The sequence below is a fragment of the Vanellus vanellus genome (genome assembly GCF_965231255.1).
Source record: "Vanellus vanellus genome assembly, chromosome: 2".
Taxonomy (NCBI): domain Eukaryota; kingdom Metazoa; phylum Chordata; class Aves; order Charadriiformes; family Charadriidae; genus Vanellus; species Vanellus vanellus.
In genome coordinates, this window is record NC_138906.1 from 63,622,644 (window position 1) to 63,643,738 (window position 21,095).

General features: G+C 39.8%; 1 protein-coding gene across 1 annotated transcript in view; it reads left to right on the forward strand.

The window, feature by feature from the left end:
- The window catches only part of MYRIP (myosin VIIA and Rab interacting protein), a gene marked incomplete at both ends in the record, with an annotated part of 220,956 nt that overhangs the window by 151,404 nt on the left and 48,457 nt on the right, over positions 1-21,095 (forward strand). The window contains 4 exons of the mRNA XM_082479170.1: positions 17,508-17,644; positions 19,301-19,381; positions 19,992-20,089; positions 20,422-20,502. Coding sequence (XP_082335296.1) covers positions 17,508-17,644; positions 19,301-19,381; positions 19,992-20,089; positions 20,422-20,502 — 397 coding nt within the window. The remainder of the gene's footprint in view (positions 1-17,507; positions 17,645-19,300; positions 19,382-19,991; positions 20,090-20,421; positions 20,503-21,095) is intronic.

The following is a 21,095-nucleotide window of genomic DNA, read 5'->3' on the forward strand; positions in this document are numbered from 1 at the left end:
TTGCTGAGATTTTAGTTGGCTTCCTTTCAAACATTTTAATTGCTTTAGGATAATGGCATTGTTGTCAATGAGTTAAGAAGTTTTAAATAACTGTGATATATGGTATATACTTACTGATTGTAGAGAATAGCAAAAATCCATAAAATGGATGAAATGGTATACATGTAAAATAGTTTTATTAGCTTCTTCACCTACTGTAGAATTATGGCACTTTGTCCCTTAAAAAGTTAATAATTCAAAAAATTAGGAGTTGGATCATAGAATGTATCACAGGATTTGGTAGTTGGCTCTGATCTGAAAAATACTTCTCTTACTATCTGCTAAAGAAGTTCTTGTTTATAACTGTGTTTCTAGACTTTTTCTGGAAAATCTCTTTTCTCTTTACTACCTGTGATTTTATTTTAGGTGTACTCAATAAATAATCCTATTCTTGCAGCCTGCAGAGTATTTAATATTATCATCTCACAGTGTCTTATTTAAATAATGTTGTAGATGGATTAGATGTATAAAACCCAAATATTTTAAAGCAGCAGTACTATGATTCAACCCAGGAGTTAAATGTCCATGAATGTAAAGCTTTTTATTATTTTCCTTAATATGCTGAAAGTAAGCAGATACTCTTAATGCTTTATATTGATACAACCTCTTACTTTTGGGGGCTGGGAGAGAAAAAAAGATAATTTTTTTTCCGTCTTGAAACTCCTGTCAGGTGGGTTTTTTTCTTATTTTTGTTTGGTTTCCCTCCTTGCCTGGTTTTTCTACCCCTGGGGTCTCCACTCCTTTACAAAAATGAACCTCTGAAGAAAATGAGAAAGAGCTTTTTTTTTTTAATGCAAGCTCATCATAGCTAAAAAGAAAAGTTGCGGGTAAATACCCTTAAGTATTCAGTATACATTTTTTTGTTTCATATCAAGGAAAAACGATTGTTTTTATCATTCCACTTTTCATTACACAATTACCAGATTTAATGTATCCATCTGACTCCATATAGACTAATCTGTCTTTTTGGAGACTAATCATTTCTGTGTCTCAAATATATGCTTCTTTTAATGTTTTTCTGTGTCCAAGATAATTTTTAACGTATTTTAGTTGAAAATGTGTTTGCAGTATCCATAACACCATCCTTAAAAAGTGGTCATTAAATTATTTCCCATGGGTATGTATCCAATGGAGATTACTTTAGCATCTGCACTGTCTTTGTAACAGAATTGCACAGATTATGGGATAATATTTTGTTATTACAAGCTTTTTTTTATATCCCTGGGTGGTCTGCTGGACAAAAAGACTGGTGATTTCTTGTAGTCTGACCTCCTAGAAGAAAGTCAGTATGTTTGTTAATAGAGCAGCACATACACTGTGGACATTCTTACTGGACTGCCTTCTGCTGCCTGCTTGCCCCTGTACTCTCCGAATTTGTCATCAGCAATGCAAGCGAATCATTTATCCCACCTTCATGTTTTCCTAAGGAAAACGAAGAATGGAGAAGAAAGAATGGCAAGAAACAGGGGCAGGCGCAGCTTGAGAGTTACCTACAGGCCTCTGACAAAAGTACTGTGTATGTGCAGAGAGAAAGAACGTTTTTGTTTGTTCTTTAAGGCTTCCAGCTTAGATGCACAGGAGAGACAGACAGACACACACCTCTGTCTCTGATCCACCCAGGCTCAGCAGCAATTTGGCAGCCTGCACCACGAGCCATGCGAGCAGCCAGCAGTTCACAGTCGCTTCGCCAAAATGCCGTCAAGTTTCTCTTCTTTATGGGAGGAGTTCAGCTGGAGAAGAGGCTGACGTTCCCTCCCCTTTGGTGAGAGGTGAGGGTAAACGATGTCTCAGGAATGACAAATAGCTGCTGTTGGCCCCGTCTCTCCCTGTGGTCACTACACACAGGAGGGACACCCGAGTGAAGTGCCTCCTGTTTTTACAATGGGATCTTCTCTGTCACCGTCAAGTGAAACTACAAGAGTGTATGCAGCGAGGCTGCATTAAATCCTTTTATTCACTTAGGGCCTAAACAGCGCAGTTGGAAAAATGTTAGATAGAACTTGATTTCCTTACTCTTAAAAAATTGCCTCTGTGGGTTTGCCTTATCCAAACATGAAAAGCTGCGGTAGTGATACCTCAATCAATTAAAGCAGGAAGAGACCTCTCGGTCAGGTAGCATCCATCCTTTGGCTACCATATTTTCATCCCAATTTAATGGGAACTCAGAAACTCATGCGTTTCTTCTGTGAGTGAAGTAAGGGCTCTTCTCAAATGAGCACTGTGGATATAGCTGAGAAGGGCTCTTTGTGCTCCGCTCACTGCCGGCAGTTGAAAGGCAGGACTTGGCGACTCAAAGACCCATTGCACACCGTCATCTCGGTGCGTGTGACCGGGCAGCTTTGCAGCTCTCCCTGTTTTCCCCCATCCTGTTCATAGACTGTTTCTTCTGGTTCCTTCCATTTTTCTTGATTGCTCTTGATCAAACTTGCTGATATCACACGTATACTCATCTTACAACAATTAGGTGGCCCTATGAGGACACCCCCTCCCTTGTGCAGAAGAGAATGAGCTTGCCCCGGAGAAGACGGGAGGATTGCTTCGCTTTGAAGCTTTCTGTTTGTTAGAAGACTGAATCCTCCAGACAGCAGATCAATTTTACCCAAGAGCTCTGAGCAGGACCGGTTTTGAGAAACAGCTGTATTTCCCTGACAGTCTGGCTAATCTGTGCTTGCAGGACTGTTTGGTTTTTATTATTGTGATACAACAATTTACAAAAATAGAACGGGGTTGGTTTTTTTTTTCTATTTTTCATTATACAGATAGCTTAAAATCCATATGAAAATTACATTTGTATGTGTGCCCAGATGTAGAGCCCCTGTTAGTGAGGCCAGCTGGGATTAAAGTCTCATTTGTATAATTTGTAAAGGCTTTGGAATTTTTCCTACAGTTTTCAGCCATAAGCTGGAATTTAGCTTTTGTCAGACTGCTGGACAGCTTGCACAATAAAGCTTCCAACTAAAAATATTTCCTGTGCAACAGGGAAAACCCCACTAGGGAAAAATGTGTATTTTAAAAGCAGTGACTATGAAGTTGGTTTGAAAAAATAATTATTATTAAAAAAAGAAGAAAAAAAGAGAAGCATGCCCTTTGTGTTTTAAAGGCTTAATCAAAGAGAGCTCCTCTTACGAGTAGCACAACATACAGAAGGCTCATTGTCTGCAAAAGGAGAAATAGAATGGTAAGGAACTTCGGAGGCGCACGCTGTGTGCTCGGGATGATCACTTGCACGCAGCAGTAGAGAGTAACGTTATACGGCATCGGATACCCTCGCCCTGTCCTTATTTGCCCTTGGTCCATGCTGCAAAGAGCTGCTGAGGTGCAGTGGTTGACCGGGGCACCCTTCTGGGGCTGGCCAGCTATTCCCCATCCAGCCCATTTTCCACTGTAATTAAATAAAAAAATCTTGCTTTAACTGCTGGATAAATGTCCAAAGCGTGTCTGGGTAGTTTGCTCTCTGGGGAGTGCAGCATCACTCTGTCTCACTCCTCCTCCTCCTCCTCTTCCCATGATGGGTGGGTGGGTGGCAAGGAAATACCCTTGTTCCTTGCACCTCCCAGCTAGGGACCTGCGTGGGACTTGGATTCAGAGGTGTCATCCTCCTGCTGGATAACACTTCAGCGTCTCCAGCTGAGCAAAGCGTTTCTTAAGCTGTTCTGTGGCTTGTGGTGTCGCAAAGCTACGAATACATCTCATCTCAGAAAGGGGGTGGTGGAGTCGCTGTGTGCACAGCTCCCAGAAGAAACCAGTGCAGCCTTAGTTTAGTACAAGTTGGGCTTACCGGCTGAGATAACCAGTATGAAAGATGGGAACTGAAATCACATCTCTTCACTCCCCAGCAATGTTTTAAGGGTTTTGGCTTGTTTGAGTTTCTTATTTTTTTCTTAATTTTCCCTTTCTTTTTTAAAATAATCTTGAAATGAGCCCAACTTTCTCTTTGATTGTACGTGGTGATGAATCTTCTCGTCTTTGCTGGCATTTCACAGCTGTTTATTCACAGCTTTCTCCCAATACAAGAACAGAAACAGACCATAAAGCGGAGGATTGTTGTCTTTTTGGTGTTCTTGAGCTCTATATTGAAAGCCTTGCGTATTTTTCTAATCAGGATTACAGAATTAATTTGCATGGTTTATCCTCTGGTATTTTTTTCTGATGGAGTGGAGTTTGTATCTCTTCTTGTGAAAATTTTTATGCTTCAGCGACCTCACTTATTTTTGTTGTTCAGCTGTTTTTCAAGAATCCGTGGATTAAAATGAAGTTTTCAGAAAAAAAAAGCCTTCACTTAGGTAATTTGAATAACTAATCAAAGTGGCTTTATGTTCTGTTGTTTGATTTGGTATCTGCTGTGATAATGGAAAACATTTCTCATGTAGGTGAATGGTGCATTTATTCGTAGCCATTTATGTTCAGTTGTATTTTGACTGCAAATACGTTTGTTTCATTAACATTAACGCAAAGTTCAGTGACTAAATGTTCCTGAGAGTGTTTTAATGTTGCTCTCTGCATTCTGAAGTTTATTTACATGAGGTTTCTGTATGAATTTTCCTTCACTTCAGTGGGTAGGTGCAAAGAATAAATTTGGAGTAATAGCACAGCAGGAAATGAATGCCTCTCCATTTGAGAATTTGTGAATATCTCTTGCTGTTGTTGTTTCTTAAGAAAAACAGCGGGATGTATTCATTTTGAGGTACTGTCAGTGTGGATTTTTGTTCTTTTTGCCTGTCTTCTTTCAGAAATCTAAAATAAAAATCACATTGATGTATTGTAGCAAGTAGAAACAAATATGACAGTAAAAGACAGTATATCCGTGTTCAGTGTAGCTATAATCACTTGCTTTGATTCATGTTTATTTGTATTTTGCTTCAGCATGTTGTGTGCATGTGAGTGTCATAAATTTACTAATGATGCCGTATCGATTAATTCTTATGATATGCCTGAAAAAATATCCAGTACAAGATGACCAGGAGGTGGAATTTCTTCCCTTTGAAAAATATTGAGATATGGAAAATATGTTTTACTGCAAATTAAGATAGGGAAAAAAAAAAAAAAAACCAAAATTTCACATGAAATGAAATTTCTGGAGGAAAGTGGATTCAGATAAGGTAAAATATTGCTTTTTGCTTAAAGGGGGAAAGATTTGTTTCAGTAGTGACATTTTTGTTTGTGCATCTATGATTTTTATGCCACTAAATAAAGCCTATAGTTCATATACAAATGTCATTAATGTATCCTGTAAAAATGTGGAATGATCCATTTTGGCAATATCAGATTGTTCCAGCTTTTACACAGGCATTTGGATTTTGACTTGTTTTGATTTAGTTTCGAGTACTCAATGGCTGCTTATTTAATTTTCATCAGAGTTGACAGGTAGTATTAATCAGCTGTGTAAAAATACGCAGTTTAATGAAATGCTTAAGAGCAAAAAATTTGGCAGTGTGGTGGGGCAGTTGTTTCCAGGTATTGAATGAAACACCTAGAAGGGTTGAGAAAAGAAGGTGGCGAGTTCTTGGGCTCCATTTACACCATTGATATGAGGACTGCAGACCATTTTTGGCCACTGAATGATTCACGGGGGCTGCAGTGACATTTGAGGCTTGTTACACACGAACCTAGACATGAAAGCAGGAGTGAAATGGAGAGAGATGGGCTTTTTGTGCAGGTGGAGTGGAAGTGGTACGGATATGACCGTAAGTTGTCTTCTGAATGACAGGCTTCATGGTTTTCTTGTCCAGGAGAGTTATTTGCTGGTTGATAAGATGTAACAGCTGAGTGCCTGGATTTCTCCCACAAAAATGACATTTTAGCCCATTGGTATATCTGCCACCTATTGAGGAGATACACTTTAAACCTTATTTCTGAAAGTGGCATCCATGTAATTGTCAGTTTAAAAGAAAAGGTGGAGTGGAAATACCCTTGACTTGGTTCAACATGATCTTTCTTTTTGAAGAGTTGGCAGTTTCTGCACCGCGAGTCTTAGCAAGACTTTGACGACTGTGTGACTCACAGCATGTGTATCCCTGATTCAATATTAGCATGGCATATCTGGTACTCGTAGTGGGATCACATCCATAGGGTTAGCACTGTGTTAAGTCCTATCCTGACAGTTACACTTTGCTTTCTTGAAAGAGTACTGGTGAGAACTCAAATTACCAGTTCCGAGATCTGTATTCAAACAAAGATATAGACCACTTGGGTCTTTTTTGTCTTTGTCCCAGGAAAACATAACAATGGGAAAGATCAGATGGCTAGAAAACATGATGTGGAATGAAACAGGATTCTTTAGCCTTTAAAAATAAAAAGAATCGAAAAAAAAATAAAAGAGCAAACATCTTAAACTGTCTTGTTTAAATAGAAACAAGGAAGATTTGGTTTAGATGTTAAGAAAACCTTTCAACGTTAGGGTAGGAAAACACCGGAGTGGATGGCTGGTGGAGCTCTGCAACATCAGCAGTCATTAAGAACAGGCTAACTGTATATCTGCTGGGAGTGATCTAGGTATTGCTCATCACATATGGGGCCAAGGGGAACACCTATGTGATATCCTTTCTGTCATGGCCTAAGGCTCTGCCAAAGTGGCTTGAAAGCAGAAGTAACTTGTACTGCAAGCTCTCTGCAAGCTCCCCTGCGATGTAGCCTTTTGAACTTCCAGGTTCAGAAGTCAGCTCCAAATAAATAAGCATCAGTCACCGGTGCTCATTTTACAAAGCGAAAATGGAGAAAGAATATTCACTAATGGCTGTAAGACATGGCAAAACATCCTTATAAACATGTTGTTATGGCGAAAGCTTATTACCTCGTGCTGAGATAATGTCAGGAGCTGTATTGGATATGGCTTCTCGTGTTTTTTACTGCTGGTAGTTGCCTGACAAGAGGTCCCGCCCCTTCTTAGGTCATTGCTTTAAGTGCTGTTAACACTCCACAGTTGTGATTTCACCCCTGGTGTTTACAGTCAGATAAATTACAGTGGAGCCCTGGGTTTGAAAAGTCTCTTCTTTTAAAAAAAAAAAAAAAAATCACTTTTACAACCGCTGCAAAGTTCATATTTTCACTTCAGTTACCCTAAAACATAACATGCTTCCTGGGGGCAGCAAGTCGGGTTAATATGCCAAATATTCTCATACGCCAAACACGCTCATTGGTGAGCCAGGGGTTCCTGACATACAACCTCACACGGAAAATACAGGGCAAAGCATCTCAGGTAAATGCTGACGTGTTCTACTCTTGTTTGTGTTTTCCTACTGGAGCATCAAACCATAACTCCAACTATACCTGGTATTGTCTCGGTGTTTTCCTCACCTGCTGCAGGACACCTCTCCTCTGTGGGGAACAGACCTGAAAATGGTCCTCACCAAGCTTGCGTTCACAGCCTTCATTCACAAACCAGAATGATGGCTTTGTGCCCGAGTTAAGCCAGAAGACTTTTTTAGCCTGACCACTTTCATATGAGAAGTTTAATTGAGACGATGTGCAAAAACTACTGAACCTGACCTACGTTCAGCCATCGTTTGTTCAAATCTTATCCTTTGCAGAAATTTTAAAAGGGAGGTGTCTTGTTGCTGTAAGCCTCTGACAAAGGAACCTCTTTAATTCTGGGGAAATGTAACTGGAGGACCGTAAAGTTCAGAGAAGACCCAAATAGCTTCATAGGAAAAGTAAGTTAAGTATGTAGATGACTGCCAAAAAGAAAGGATGTGACGATGGAGGAGTATGCACATACTGCTGGCCAAGTGAAAATCTATTGTTAGATGGCAGCATGGGTGGGTATAAATGGCAAAAGGGTGTAAATCTGAACCGAAGGTGGTATGTCAGGTCTGGCATTTGTCAGGGAGAGCTTGAGGGTGTAAATGCTCTGACTGGGTTACAGGAACCATCAGCAGTACATCGCCGAGTTTACAGGTGTGTTCACAAGAGGTCTGGAGCTCTTGTGTCAGGGGCCTGACTTCGGCTGAACTTGTCAGTTCTGGAAGATCACAATATACCACTGAGCAAACCCAATCCATACCCACCAAGTTATTTGTCCCTGCAGATGGCCAATGTTCAATTGTTCTGTGTAATGTCTGTCAGCAAATATAGGTAAACATTTATCTGCAGTCTAGATGTGATCTTCGAGGAATGGTGCTTTGGTAGTATACAGGTTACAAAAATGCAACTAGTTTGTTGTTTGGGGTTTTTTTTAATATTAATAAAGTCTGTTATTTTCTTAAGAGAGGAACTCCTGAACCTTCTCCATTCTTGTTTTCAAAAAGGCTGTCAGAGGCAGATGGTTTTACTCCTGATTTCCTACATACTGATTACTTTCCAATAATTAAATTATATGTTTAAAGATCAGCAATCTCATAGTTTATTTTAATGTGTATTAGATGATCAAGCTACCACCACGAGTGTGGATCACAAATGCGTCTGTGTGGTATGTAGCTGTGGACTCTGTTGTCACAGAGCTTTGAGGAGGCCAGAAGCATGCATAGATTTAGGTTAGGGATAGCCAAATTTATGGAAGATGAGTCCATCATAGAGTGTCCTTTGAAGGTGCTCTGTTGTAATGTCAGCTTGGGACTTGGTGTTTGACAAGCACAGAGTGTGTCAAAGGCAGGGTCACTCCACACTTGCACCTTTCCTGTCATCTCTTCCCTAACATATACTGATGGCCAGAGACAGAGTAAGAGGCTGGTTGAACCTTTTATTTGAACTAGTATGGCTCGTGATCTTGTTTTTATGAGCCAGTAAAATGTTTTAAGGGAAGGTTATGGCCTGCTGCATAATGCAGCCAGTGATTCCTGCGCTTTGGCACATGCTGCCATGAGCAATCTTTGGCATCTCCCTTTGGAAGTCACCAAGGCTTGGTTTAAAGGGCCCAGGTGGTCAACACTTTAGTACTTCCCTCAATAATCAGGATTGGGTGAACTTGTAGCAAGTTTTAAGCTTTCTTCCTTTCAGAAAGTATATCTAGGTTTTCTGTATAAAACCTACTCTGTCTTCCTCCCACAACGTCTTGACTGCTGATTTCAAAGGTAAAGGAGAGAGAGTCAGCAAATTTGAGGGTTGCACATACAGCTGTCTCCTGGGTGAAAAAAATAAATTCCTTTTTTTCCTCTGTGTTGCTAAGCTTAGTTTGTTATTTCTTGTATGTTGCTCCATGTTGGAATTTAAAAGTAAAACTGGGGCAGTGAATTTCTCGGTGAATGGTTGGGAGGTGTGCATGTTTTTAGGAAACGCCTTTTATAGTTCAATGCTGTAGGGTGAGCTCTCTGAATGATTAACATACTGTAGACTGCAGTGTGATTACTGGGCCGGGTTCATTTCTGCTGGCACAGGAAAATCATTTCACTGTGAGGGACACGGACAGTTGTTTTCTTCCACTTGTAGGAATGACAGACCGTGTTTTCACTGGGTTGGACAGCTTTCATTTTGGGGTAGACGCTTTGACTTGAGACAGTCTCTCCTCTGCTGTTACTTGGATTTTGCTGACTGCTGAGCATAGCATCCGTTGTGTCCTGGTTTGAGGTAAAACAGAACCGATTTTCTGTTCAGTAATTCTACTTTGCAGCTGAGCCTCTTCTAACTGAACTCTCTGAAATTAACAGCATATTGTGGAGACACTGTTCATGCTCAGAGTGATAGGACCTGATTATTTGTAATTTATGCCAAGGAATGGTATGCAGAGAGGTTCTTGCTTATACTTATTGCTGTAACAACCCAGGCCAGATAACTTTGTTATTTGGCCCGTTGGAGGGTTGGAAGCAGAAAAGCGTAGAGGGGTCTCACCTGCGGGGAGGAGCGGACAGGACAGGTGACCCAAAACTGACCAACAGGGTATTCCATCCCATCTGCCTCATGCTCAGTATAAAAGCTGAGGGATCAAAGGGTCAGCTCTCTTTCTTCAATGGCCAACGTCCGAGGAGGACTCTGTCTGTTCATCTGCCTTTGATCCCTATCTGTGTGTTCCTGATTCCAGATCTGGAATCCATGTCCCATCCATCGCTGAGTCCCGTCTGGGACTTTCCCTCTGCCTGCTGGTGACACGATTGTCATTCTGGGAGCTTGATACGGTTTTTATGTACATTGTACGTATTTCATTATTTTCTTTTTTTATTATTATTTTATTCATGTATTATTATTTTCATTGAAGTAGTTTAATTTTTTATAAACTCATAAGTGTCTTTCTCTTCCTTCTCTTTTTGGAGAGAGAGGTGGGGGAGAGTATCTGCTGCTTGTTTCAATGGCCAGTCCAGCCCAAACCACGACGATGGTGCACTGCTGTAGCCTTTCCCATGACACATCTCCACGGGTCAGCGTGCTGTGCTTTCACATGTCGCAGTGTAATCCGGGTGCAGCGCTCTGCTGTGGATAATTGGAGGAAGAAATTTTCTGGAGCAGCACTTCTTAAGTGACAGATGATCTGCAGAATGCCATTAGAGAAAAATAAATAGGATTTCAACTTAAAGCTTGGGAAGGAAGTGTCACAAAGAGCTGACAGTGGCCTTTGGGGCTAAATGTTTAGGAGCTGCTGTTCTTGAGGCGTGAACAATTGCCTTTCACAGGCAAGGGATAGATGCAGAACAATCAGCGAAATATAAGTCCCATCTTGAAATGACATGAGCTTGGCCAAAGGCTGATGTACAGAAGTTCCTGTTTAGGGCTTCAGGGGGCTGAACTTTCTCAATTATTACTTTTTTTCTGAAGTCTGATTTTTAGCAAACTGAGCATTGGCAGGATATTCATGTGTGCCATGTTCGTGTGCTATAGTAATGATTCATCCTGAAGGGAATGAAGGTGAAGTTGCATTCTTGAAGCTGGAAGTATGTTTGATTTCACTGAAACTGAAAGGAACTGAAATACTTTAATTCCACAATTTATAAAGAACAGTACATTACAAGGTCTAAAACATCAGCCCAAGGGAAAAACCAAATATTGCTATTGGCAGAAAAAGAGTATTTCAGGATGCTGAGTTTGAAGCAATTTTGCTCTAAAACTGAGTAAATAAGAAGTGACAGGCTAAATCTTAATTGTTTCTCTGGGCTCCAGGCTGAGGCCACTCGGTGCCTGGAAAATGGAAACAAGGGCCTTGAGCTTTGTATTCTGTGTGAGGCCACTACGGGGAGAGAGCCCGTGTCAGGGCCCCTGTGACAGACGGTGTGCCTGAGACAGCATAATCTGGATTAGCTGGAGTTTCCCAGAGAACTGATGCCAGTGCAGCCAGAGGATGATGGATATGCAGCTCCCCAGGAGCAGCAAGGCTTCAAGGATGTTGGTCCTACAGCACTGGTCACCTGCCTCTGGGTGGACACCACGGTTGAAGACAAATATTTAACCGCAGCATGCCTCTGCCTCTGGCCCAGCATCATGGTGAAGCAGGTTGGCTTTGGAGAGCTCCTATCCACCGGTGTCCCATCTCTGGCATAGTTCAGCAGGCAGTGTTCCCCTGGCTCCCAACCCCTCCATCTCTTCACTCACAGCTGAGCTTTCAGGCAGTTCAAGGCACCTTGGGAGTGTTTTGAAAGAGTGAAAACTAAACACTCATGTTGCTCTTCCACTGTGAATTTAAACTTCTAGTATTTCTTCTGTTTGATGTGGTTGCGTTGCGTTTTAGAGTCTCCCACAGAGCAGTGGTTCTGATCTGTGGATAGTCCGGTATTTCAGAGGTGGGTTTGTTTAGCTATTTAAATTTTCATTACTTGATTTTAAAAATGGTCACATCCGCAAAATTAAAAAGGTCCAAGAATTGTAAAGCAGCTCCCTTGAGTGAATTTAGGCAACTGCCAAACACGGATCTCGATTGACCTGGGGTTGGATGTTACACTAGGGCATGGGCACAGCAGGAGAAGCACAGGGTAAAAATTTTTAACGCTTTTTATTTTATTCTTTTTTCTCCCCCAGATAAAAGTTATTTTCAACAACTGCTTTATTTGGTTTCTAGTGAGGTTGATTGTTTGTTAGCTGATGATCAGTTGTCTGAATAATTGCTGCTGAATGTCTGCATGTCAGGGCTGAGTGGTGTTGATGCCCATTCAAGAATATTAAGCAGTTGTTTAATGAAGACCTTTTTTATGATGGGCATTACTTTAGTGGGTCTGCTAGTAGGTCCTTTTTATTATTTCCTATTTTACAAAGTAAGAACCGTGAGGAACATCTCACAACTGAGTTATAAAACCCTGAAAAAATGAGTTTATAATGAAAATTGCAACCAGCCCATTAAGTCTGCTACTAGTAAATGCAGTGGTAATGCTGGACTAATGGGAGGGAGCATGGGGGTGGGGTGGGAATGGGTTTAACACTTAAAAAGAATAAATGAGTATTTGAAGGACCACCTTTTCCTGTCAAAAGGAAGTATAAAAATTGTATTTAAAGATATTACTCTGTGATTATTACACTGTCATTTTATACCTAAGGGTCATAAAGTCAGATTTCCAATATCTTAACATGATGTGGACCATCAACAAAATCCGTGGAGCTACAGGGAGGCGATAGATAGTATCATTTAGCCTATAGCATGATTCCCATCATTCCAGAAGAAAAATGGCAAAGGTTATGGATGAAGGGAGAGGGATCGGCCTCAAGAGGCTCAGCTGGTAGCTGGAGCTCCAGTGGGCACCTCCACCTTGAGTGAACGTAAGAGGCTCTCGCAGGGTGGCATGAAACTCATGTCTAACATTTCACAATAGATATATGGAGGTCAGCTCAGAAATACTAATTGTTTTGCATAACCATTTGTACAACGGTTGTTGATGTGCAGGTGAAGTTTGTGGCTCTGACTTTGGAGTGAGATTGAGGGGATAGAACAGATTGCTGACCTTGCTGTTGGCACAAAGCTATGGAAGATGTGGTGAGATAGGACTGGAAAGCTGAAAAGGAGTCTTCAGTTTCCAGTGCAAGTCAACAGCAAGGAAACTCCATGTGCTTATATATTCACTCTGACATTTAAATAATGTAAGTTCAGGTTTCCAGAAGCACCTCCTGACTTACTGAGCTGCGGTCTACTTTCAGTAGGTTGCAATTTCTTCTTGTGGGAGAAAACTTCTCACCGAGTTCATGGAAAAATATTGTTGTTATAAAATGCTTGTAGTTTAACTTGAGTTATGAGCAAAGACTGAGGTCATGAACATTAGGTTGGTACTACCTTTCAGAGAAAATTTATTGCAGAAGCTTTAGATTGCCTTTAGACCAAGTAAAACCTCACAAATTTTTAGAAGAAAAAAAAATTGAAGTGGTAAATCAGTCACTAAACAACCTCCTCTGTATTGAGTAGTGAATACTTGTAATCATGCATGAGTGGCGTCTTTCACATGATCTTCTTGTGATCATCACTAACAGTGAGTGAGTTGGTTCGTGTCCCCACTCCCCAGCACAGCTGGTGTACTTTCTGTTTTTCTCAGGAGAAGGCTAAAAATTGAGTATTTGGGTGCTGCAGGTGAGAAATGTACTGAAAACTGCTTGTAAAGATTTCAATGAGCTTATCTGTTGCGCTTACGGTGCTACTTGTTTAAGGCAAACACATTACCGCACTAAAAAAAAAGGACAGGGTATTTATAATACTCGTTCAAGTTTTAATGTTATTAAACCAGAAGCGTCTACCTACCTTTCACACTTTCTGGTAAGGCAGAATTTTTAAAATTACAGTATTCCTCTCTGTCAAAAGCACATCAAAATGCAACTCAACTCCATGGCAATATTATATAACATTAATAATGTCCTTAGCATTTAAGGCTATGTAGCAATAAAGACGTAGCAGTCTTTCTGGCACAGAAAGAGAGAGGAATGGCTTCAACCATTCCTGCATCTTTAAAATGCATACAGCTAATATCCTTTAAGTATGAACTTTTTTTTCACGGAGAAAACTTGCACACTTTCTTTTAGAGGTAATAAGGAAAGTGTTTCATTTTAACAATTTAATGCTAGCGCTGTTATAGTCTTTCTTTATTCTGCACTCATGGACTGCTTTTAGAGAATACAGCTTTAAAATACAGGTCAACATTAAAGGATTTTGAAATAAGTATAAAATGCTCTTATTTCTCTTTTGAGTGGGTCCATTATTTTGGTATCTATAAGAGAACTACTCTATTCTCCAAATCCTTTCTCCCCAGGAGGAATCAGCAGGGACATTGTGACTTATTTGAAAGTTAAGAAGCTGAAAAGCTTTAGAGGAGGCATTGTAATCTGCTATAAAACGCATGCAGGACAGAGGCATAGATTTGGAGTTGTTGGTAGCTCTCCAACACATAGGAGAGAAGCATGAGATTATTAGATTACTCACAAAATGTTAATCCTGCAGCAATGAGGAAATTAAAAAAAAAAAAAAAAAGAAAAATCCTGATCTGTGTGTTTACACCAGATTAGCGAGTACAGAGAGGCGAGCATCTCTGCTTTCATTGTTGCTTTGAAATGTATAATCTCCTATTCTTTTGACTCTTCCAAAGCTCACATACGGAAAATGTTATCATTACAAATAGAAAGCCTGTCCCTAAAAGTATGTTAGTTGCAAAGCAGTGTTTCACCTCATTAAAAAAATCAGTGCTGTTAGCTTCCTGTTTTTACAGAAACAGTATTGATCAGACCCAGAAAAACATGGTAACGTGGGGGAAAAAGATGGGGAAGAGGGCTTGTGATGGGTCCCGTCTCTCGTTTTTCCCAAGTTGCCAGGTCAGCATTCACAACTGATCATCTTAACTCATACAGCTTGTACAATGGGATAGGTGACTTTCTGCTTTTGGTACCTTGTCACCCAGTCATGGGGTCTACTTGGCTTCCAAGAAGATGCCAAGTTTAGCGTTCTGAGCGAGTGGAGTTGAGGTTGCTTGATAAATGCACTAAGGTAGTTGACAGGGATCTCAAAAGCCGTAAAGCAATGTATCTGAGGACTCAGTGCTGTGAGTCCACCAACAGTGACAGTCCCAGAAGACCATTTTGTGAACAGTGTGGAGAGCACTGTGTTCCCTGGGTGGAAGAGCATTGTTCCTGGCAAGTACCTCCTGCTAAGCCACATCCAGCCCAGTCGTACAGACTTAGTTTTATCCATCCTAATGATGTGACTCCATGCTATTGACTGAAATCTTACACTCCCAGCACCTGTAGAAACTCAGCGGACAAAAGTGAATACAGCTAGCAGAAGACGCAGCGTTTGTTCCTTTCTGACGCAGTTTCCATGAGAGCGAATGGTTCCTGCCCACAAAGAAGGCATGTTCTCAAAATGCCAAAGAATTGCAGATTTGGGAGAGAAATTTGCCTCCATTCACAGATTCATCACTGTGCCAGCAGCCAAGCCCTGGTCAGCGGGTCAGGACTTGGAGAGGCACCATAACAGATCTCTTGGTGGCAGCATCATAGGAATTCAGAAATCCTGTACTTCACAGACCTACATGTGCTCCCCCTTGCTCTATCACCAGCCATTTGGGCTTCATCAGATGTCAGTCATCTGTGCTCCGTGTGTAAGGACATTTTCCAGAAAAAAAGGATTTTTACCCTTGTCACATGTTAGTGATATTGGTAGAATGGTGAATATTGGAACTAATCAGCCTCCTGGGAACCATAGTTAGGCTTGGGATATTATTGTGCGAATAGATAATAAAGGGCTAATATTCTTACATTATCTGTAAACATCTGTCTTGCATCTAACTGCTGACACAGCATAGAGAAAAGAGAAAAAATATGCTTCTGTTCCTCTTTGTGCTTTTTCTTCAGTTGTTTTCAGTAGAGCAACTAATGTAACTTTAAGAGTTCACAGTTTGAATACGGTAGGCTTCATTGATTTTTATTTTTAATTTCCCACTGCTGGTGTTTGCTACTAAATACTTTGCAGTGGTGACAGAGAAGTGGACTATATCATGATGTTCTGTTTTATGTGAAGTGGATATTCCTTTTTAGCAGTATACTGAAACTCAAAAAATCCGGAGCCATACTGGAGGCAACCCCAGGCTCAGCACATTTGTTTGTTCTCGAGTATCTCCTGGGGTTCAGTGGCGAGTAAGAAGCACATTGGTAGTCTCTCAATAGGTGAGATTTTATTTGCTTATGAAATGGTGCGTGTTTAACAAAAATTGCGGACTGTGGCTTGCTTTGCACTTTATAAAGAAAAGTCCAGAGTCCCTGAAGGAGAATCTAAAGGTTACAGTGGGGCTTTTGTTTTATTTTGTTTCTCATCCATAACCCCACGTTTAAAAAACAAAGTTAAATCATATGAATGTCTTCAAATCTGGAAGTGCTGAGAGTGCAGAATTCCTGATACTAACATCATTTCTGTAGGGGTTCATATGTTGACACCGCACACTAACCTTAGCCTTTGCTTTTCTCAAATCTTGGTGTTAAGAATCATCTCTTCGCATAATTATGTAACAAGCTCCATAGGGCTTCTAGTTCCAAGACCCTGATTTTTATAATTTTTACAGAGGGAAAATAACTTTGTAGCATATAAAAAATAGTCTTTTATAGGAAATGTTTTCACGTCCTATAGAAATATATTGTTTCTTGCAGTGTAAGTGCAATAAATTAATTAAAAATAAACTATTATGGCAGTATGCAGAGGAACAAATGGGCTCAAATGAGGAAGCAAACACACAGAATTAGTTCATGTTCACTGTCTCAGACTTATTTCTCCTTCCTGGAGGCTTTTGGGAAAGTCAGCTTTAATTTATAGGTGGAACCCTCGGATCCCCCTCTCCAGTGACACCGTCAGTGGGAAACGTTTGGGTCCGCTGTGGGTACCTGCAGTAACCTGTGGTTGTGATGCCTGAGGATACAGTGCAGGTTCTTTCTACCTTCTAATGAAGTAACAGGTGGAACAAGAGCCCTTTGCCATGTGGAAAAGAATAAAGTACTTGACAGTATCTCATGGCTTTATTGAAGCTTTATAGAGCTCTGGGGATGAATCCATTAGGATGAGTTATTGACATCAGTGATACTTACTGTTGAAAGTAAGAAACCAAACTTTGGTTGTGAGTCCTTCCCCCCCAAAAAAATTTTGTCTGCCTACTGTTCTTTGCTCATTCTGCTTTGAGGTCCTCTAATTAGTCTTCACATACTCTATTGCTTTCCCCAAATAAAAGCAGTGATACATTTTCATGAATTATTTTTTTTTTTTGTGGTTCATTAATGGCCTAATGTTCTTACATTATCTGTAGATCTGTGTAAATAAAGGCTATTTTTAAAACCTTCCTGTGCTGTTCCAGAGCTTGTTTATGTTTTTCAAAAGGCTGTTGTGTTGGCATTATAATGTAAAAGGAGAAAGCACCTCTTCTGATAGTAGCAAAGCCAAATAAAACCTTGAGTAATGCGAAGCAGATGTTTGCTCATGAGTTACCTTTTTTTTTTTTTTTCCTCAGTATACCGGACACTTCCGAAGTACAAAGAGTAAAAAAGTGTTCAGAAATCAACATTTATGCTCTGAAACCTAAAAGATCCCGGTTTACATAAAAGCATGGTAAACTGTTTAGGTTTATTTGTCGTAGACTGATTCCAAATATGTTGGTTATTTTCTGGTTTAGGCTCCTAAGGACCCAGTCTCTGGATTGGTACTATAATAATGTCAAAAGCCGCTTTAAGTGTTTTGGAAGTGCCAAAGTCCTGAAGAACTTATACAAGAAGCATAGACTGGAGAGTGGAGTTTGTCCTGATGCAATAGGTAAGAACAGCTGTGTTGATTTCTTATTAACTTATCTACTTTAACACACAAGCTGAAACAATGGAGATTCTGAGATTATTAAAAAAAAATTAAGGCATTTTTTTTAAAGAAACACTTCAGTGGAGGGAGAAAAAAGAGGTGAAGTGACTAGAGAGCTGTTTATGAATTCAAAGAATGTTTAATCTTAATTATGCCACTGATACAGAAGAACCATTATCTTCAGTGTATAAATTAAATTGCAGTTTGTGTTCTAGACCGTGTTCCAAAATTTATCACAGTTCTGAGAAGTCAATGAATGAGAAAATAATTTTGCATTCCACATTTGGCCTTGGAGCATATTTCCATGGTGTTTGAAGCAGAATTTGGTTAACACGGGATACATTCAGTATCCAAGTTGACCAAAACTTAGATTGTTCTCACTTAGAGTTTTGCACGCTCAAGGATCTGAAACTGGCCACATCTTATTTTTTTATTGATGTTTGTAAATGGTTAAAAGATGCAGATTAAGTATTGGCATCAACCTTTTAAATGAAGAGACACAATTCTCCCTTAACTGTGGTGTTACAACACATCACCCCATAAGAAGAGTAATTGGAGATATAAAATGGGTTAGAAGTGGCGTTTGGTGTCATACTGGTAACTTTAGCAAATTACTCAACACACTGTGAGATGAAGGTTTGAAATTTCATTGGATTTCTTGGGCCAGATACTTTCCTAATGCAATTCTTTTGAAATTTGTACAGATACTTTAAGTGTTCTATAGTCTTTGCTTTGTCTTTTTCTGAAATTATATGGGATGGTAAGTGGACTCTCTAGTCCTGAGTGGAAATTTTAGGTGTTTCTTATGAATATTGGCATAAAAGCTTCTAGGGACAAGTGAGCTATACATTAAGTTCTGATTTATTAGTCTTTTTGCTTTCTCTGTATCAAATTTGTTTTTCTAGAGAAGTTTCCTTAACAGTTGAGAGCAAATATGTATGAAGACATGAAAATCCATGTCTGTGAGGGCAGAAGTGGGACAATGGAATTAAAAACTGTGGGGATGGATTCTTCAGAACTTTGATATGATGTGTTGCCTTTATTTAAGCTGTAGTCTCACTCATTTTGTCCTCGAATGGAAGTGTGAACAATGCAATGATGAGTTGCAGTGGCATCTGCACTCTCGGTGAGACCTTTCTGAGGAAGGCCTTTGAGTCTAAATGTCATTGCTAACTTTCTTCTGCTCTCCGTGTGACTGTTAGGTAAACCCTTTGTTCCCTTGAAAGATAAATACTAGTATACGTTTCTGGGTTTTGGCTTATTTATACAGAATTGCCCTTTAAAATGTAGAATCTATTTCAACTCCAAATGTCATATTAAAGGCAAATTCCTTGTACTTAACTTCTACCATGTAACTTTTATACCTAGTGGCTTCTTCCTCTCTCTTTCTTTTACTGTACAAATAGTTTTCTCCATCCAAAATGAATGAGAGGTCTTTTGTATAAAAGCAGTCATGTTTTGCACAAAAGCTGCTGCAATCATGGTTTATACAAAAGGTAGGAGGAACTTTCTGGTTATTCCTCTTTGTGTGTGGTGCCACCATATCTTGAGTGAGTATTCTAATCTAATAATTCCTCTGCTCTTCTACTAATGTGTGGTACTGTCTTTTTTGAGCAGAAGGAGGTTTTTTTGAGGGAAGCTTTGAAAATGAAGGAAGCGTTTGTGGCAGTGACTCTACGTTCTACCGACAAACAGAAGGTATGCTGCTAAAAACTCTTTTGATTAAAACACGGTCTTTACACTTTGAATTACTGGACAAATAGCCTAGAGTGCTGGTAAGTCTTGTTCACAGATCCAGTTATCTTTTAGCTGAAACATTTAGCAAAATACTAAAAATACTTTCTGTACCATTCTGGGATATCTTGTGTCAGTATTACAGCTATTACACACTTATTCTAGTGTGATTTTCTTAATGTTCAGTTTTTGTTAACTTCTCTCCCGTTCCCTTTCCCATGCTCATATATTCTTTTCATTCTCTTTCTTATATTCTGTTGGTGTTTATCGGAAGTTTATAAATTTTCTTATGATTTCCTCCTATTTTGCTCGATTCTAAAATAAGCAACATAAAAATATTGTGGTTTATTTTATTTAATATTTACATTTAAGAAGTAACATAGAGATTGAGACAAATTTCTTTGTCTTAAGGTGTTTATTTTACTGTGCATAATTATGGATTAAGGAAATTAACGTGGTCATGAATAATCTAAGATTTGAATATATGTCCAGAATATGAGTCTGAATTTTGGAGCTCATTGTGCAAAATTTACATATATAAAGAACATGGTCGTTTTTCTTATTCTTCACCTAGGACACAGCATGATGGATACCCTTGCTGTGGCCTTACGAGTTGCAGAAGAAGCAGTAGAAGAAGCTATTTCTAAGGCAGAGACCTACAGTGACAGCCTGGTAACACTTTCAAACAAAATGTATTAATTTAAATAGAACATTTATGTTTCTTTTAATTTGGGTAGTGGTACAAAACCAAGTAGATACAGAAAAAAAACATAAAGAAGTAGTAGTGACTATCTCATGCAATACCTAAAGAGTTGAGTGTGGGTTTTATGAACTTGTATCCAAGATGCATGTTGCATTTCAGAAGGTGACATGCAATGTAAGTACCTGTAATTTCTTCCCACGGTGCCAATAGGGCATATTCCCCATTTCCTGATCAATACCATTTCTGTGGAAAGGCTGGTTTTATGTGATTTTGGAAACTACAGATATCCATTTTTATGCAGGACAAGCAGAACGAGGCTTGTTACTTGCAGGAACACAAGGAGGACCTCATAGAAGAGCTGGCAACAACCATCGTGCAGAAGGTATGGCATGCATTTCTTTCTTAGCTTGTTTAATAGCCAAAACATGATCTTTCAGTCTGGTGAGCTTTGACTTTGCTAACAGAAAAAAGGATGACACCAATGAAGAAAGTAAATGACAAGTTGCAACTTCAGCTATCACAGTATAGGCTTAATCAGCTACATCTGACAGAGAGATCAATTTATAAATAAGCTTAATCCAGTGCCTAAACTGATGGCCTACACCCTCGGAGCTGAGAGGTACCACTTCCTCAGGTCTGTGATATCCTTGCTTGGAAGAGGAGGCGCCATCTTGGTGGAATTTTACATCTGTGCTTCAGTTCCCAAAAGGCACAAAGTTTTCCAATGTAAAGAAGTGTGACTCTTGACCATACCAACTCTACTGAACGCTACAACTGCAACACATACACAGAACACATCGATCATTAAAATAGAATTCTGTTAATGATGCTGTGAGAGAGACACCCAAAAACTCACAGAACCCAATGTGTGTCTGATTTATGTCGCTTTTTCTGGAAAGCTCGTTCCTCTCCCTGCAAAGCTCACAGTTGGCACCGACGCAGCACTGAAACGGAGGGCTAGTGGGAACAAATACA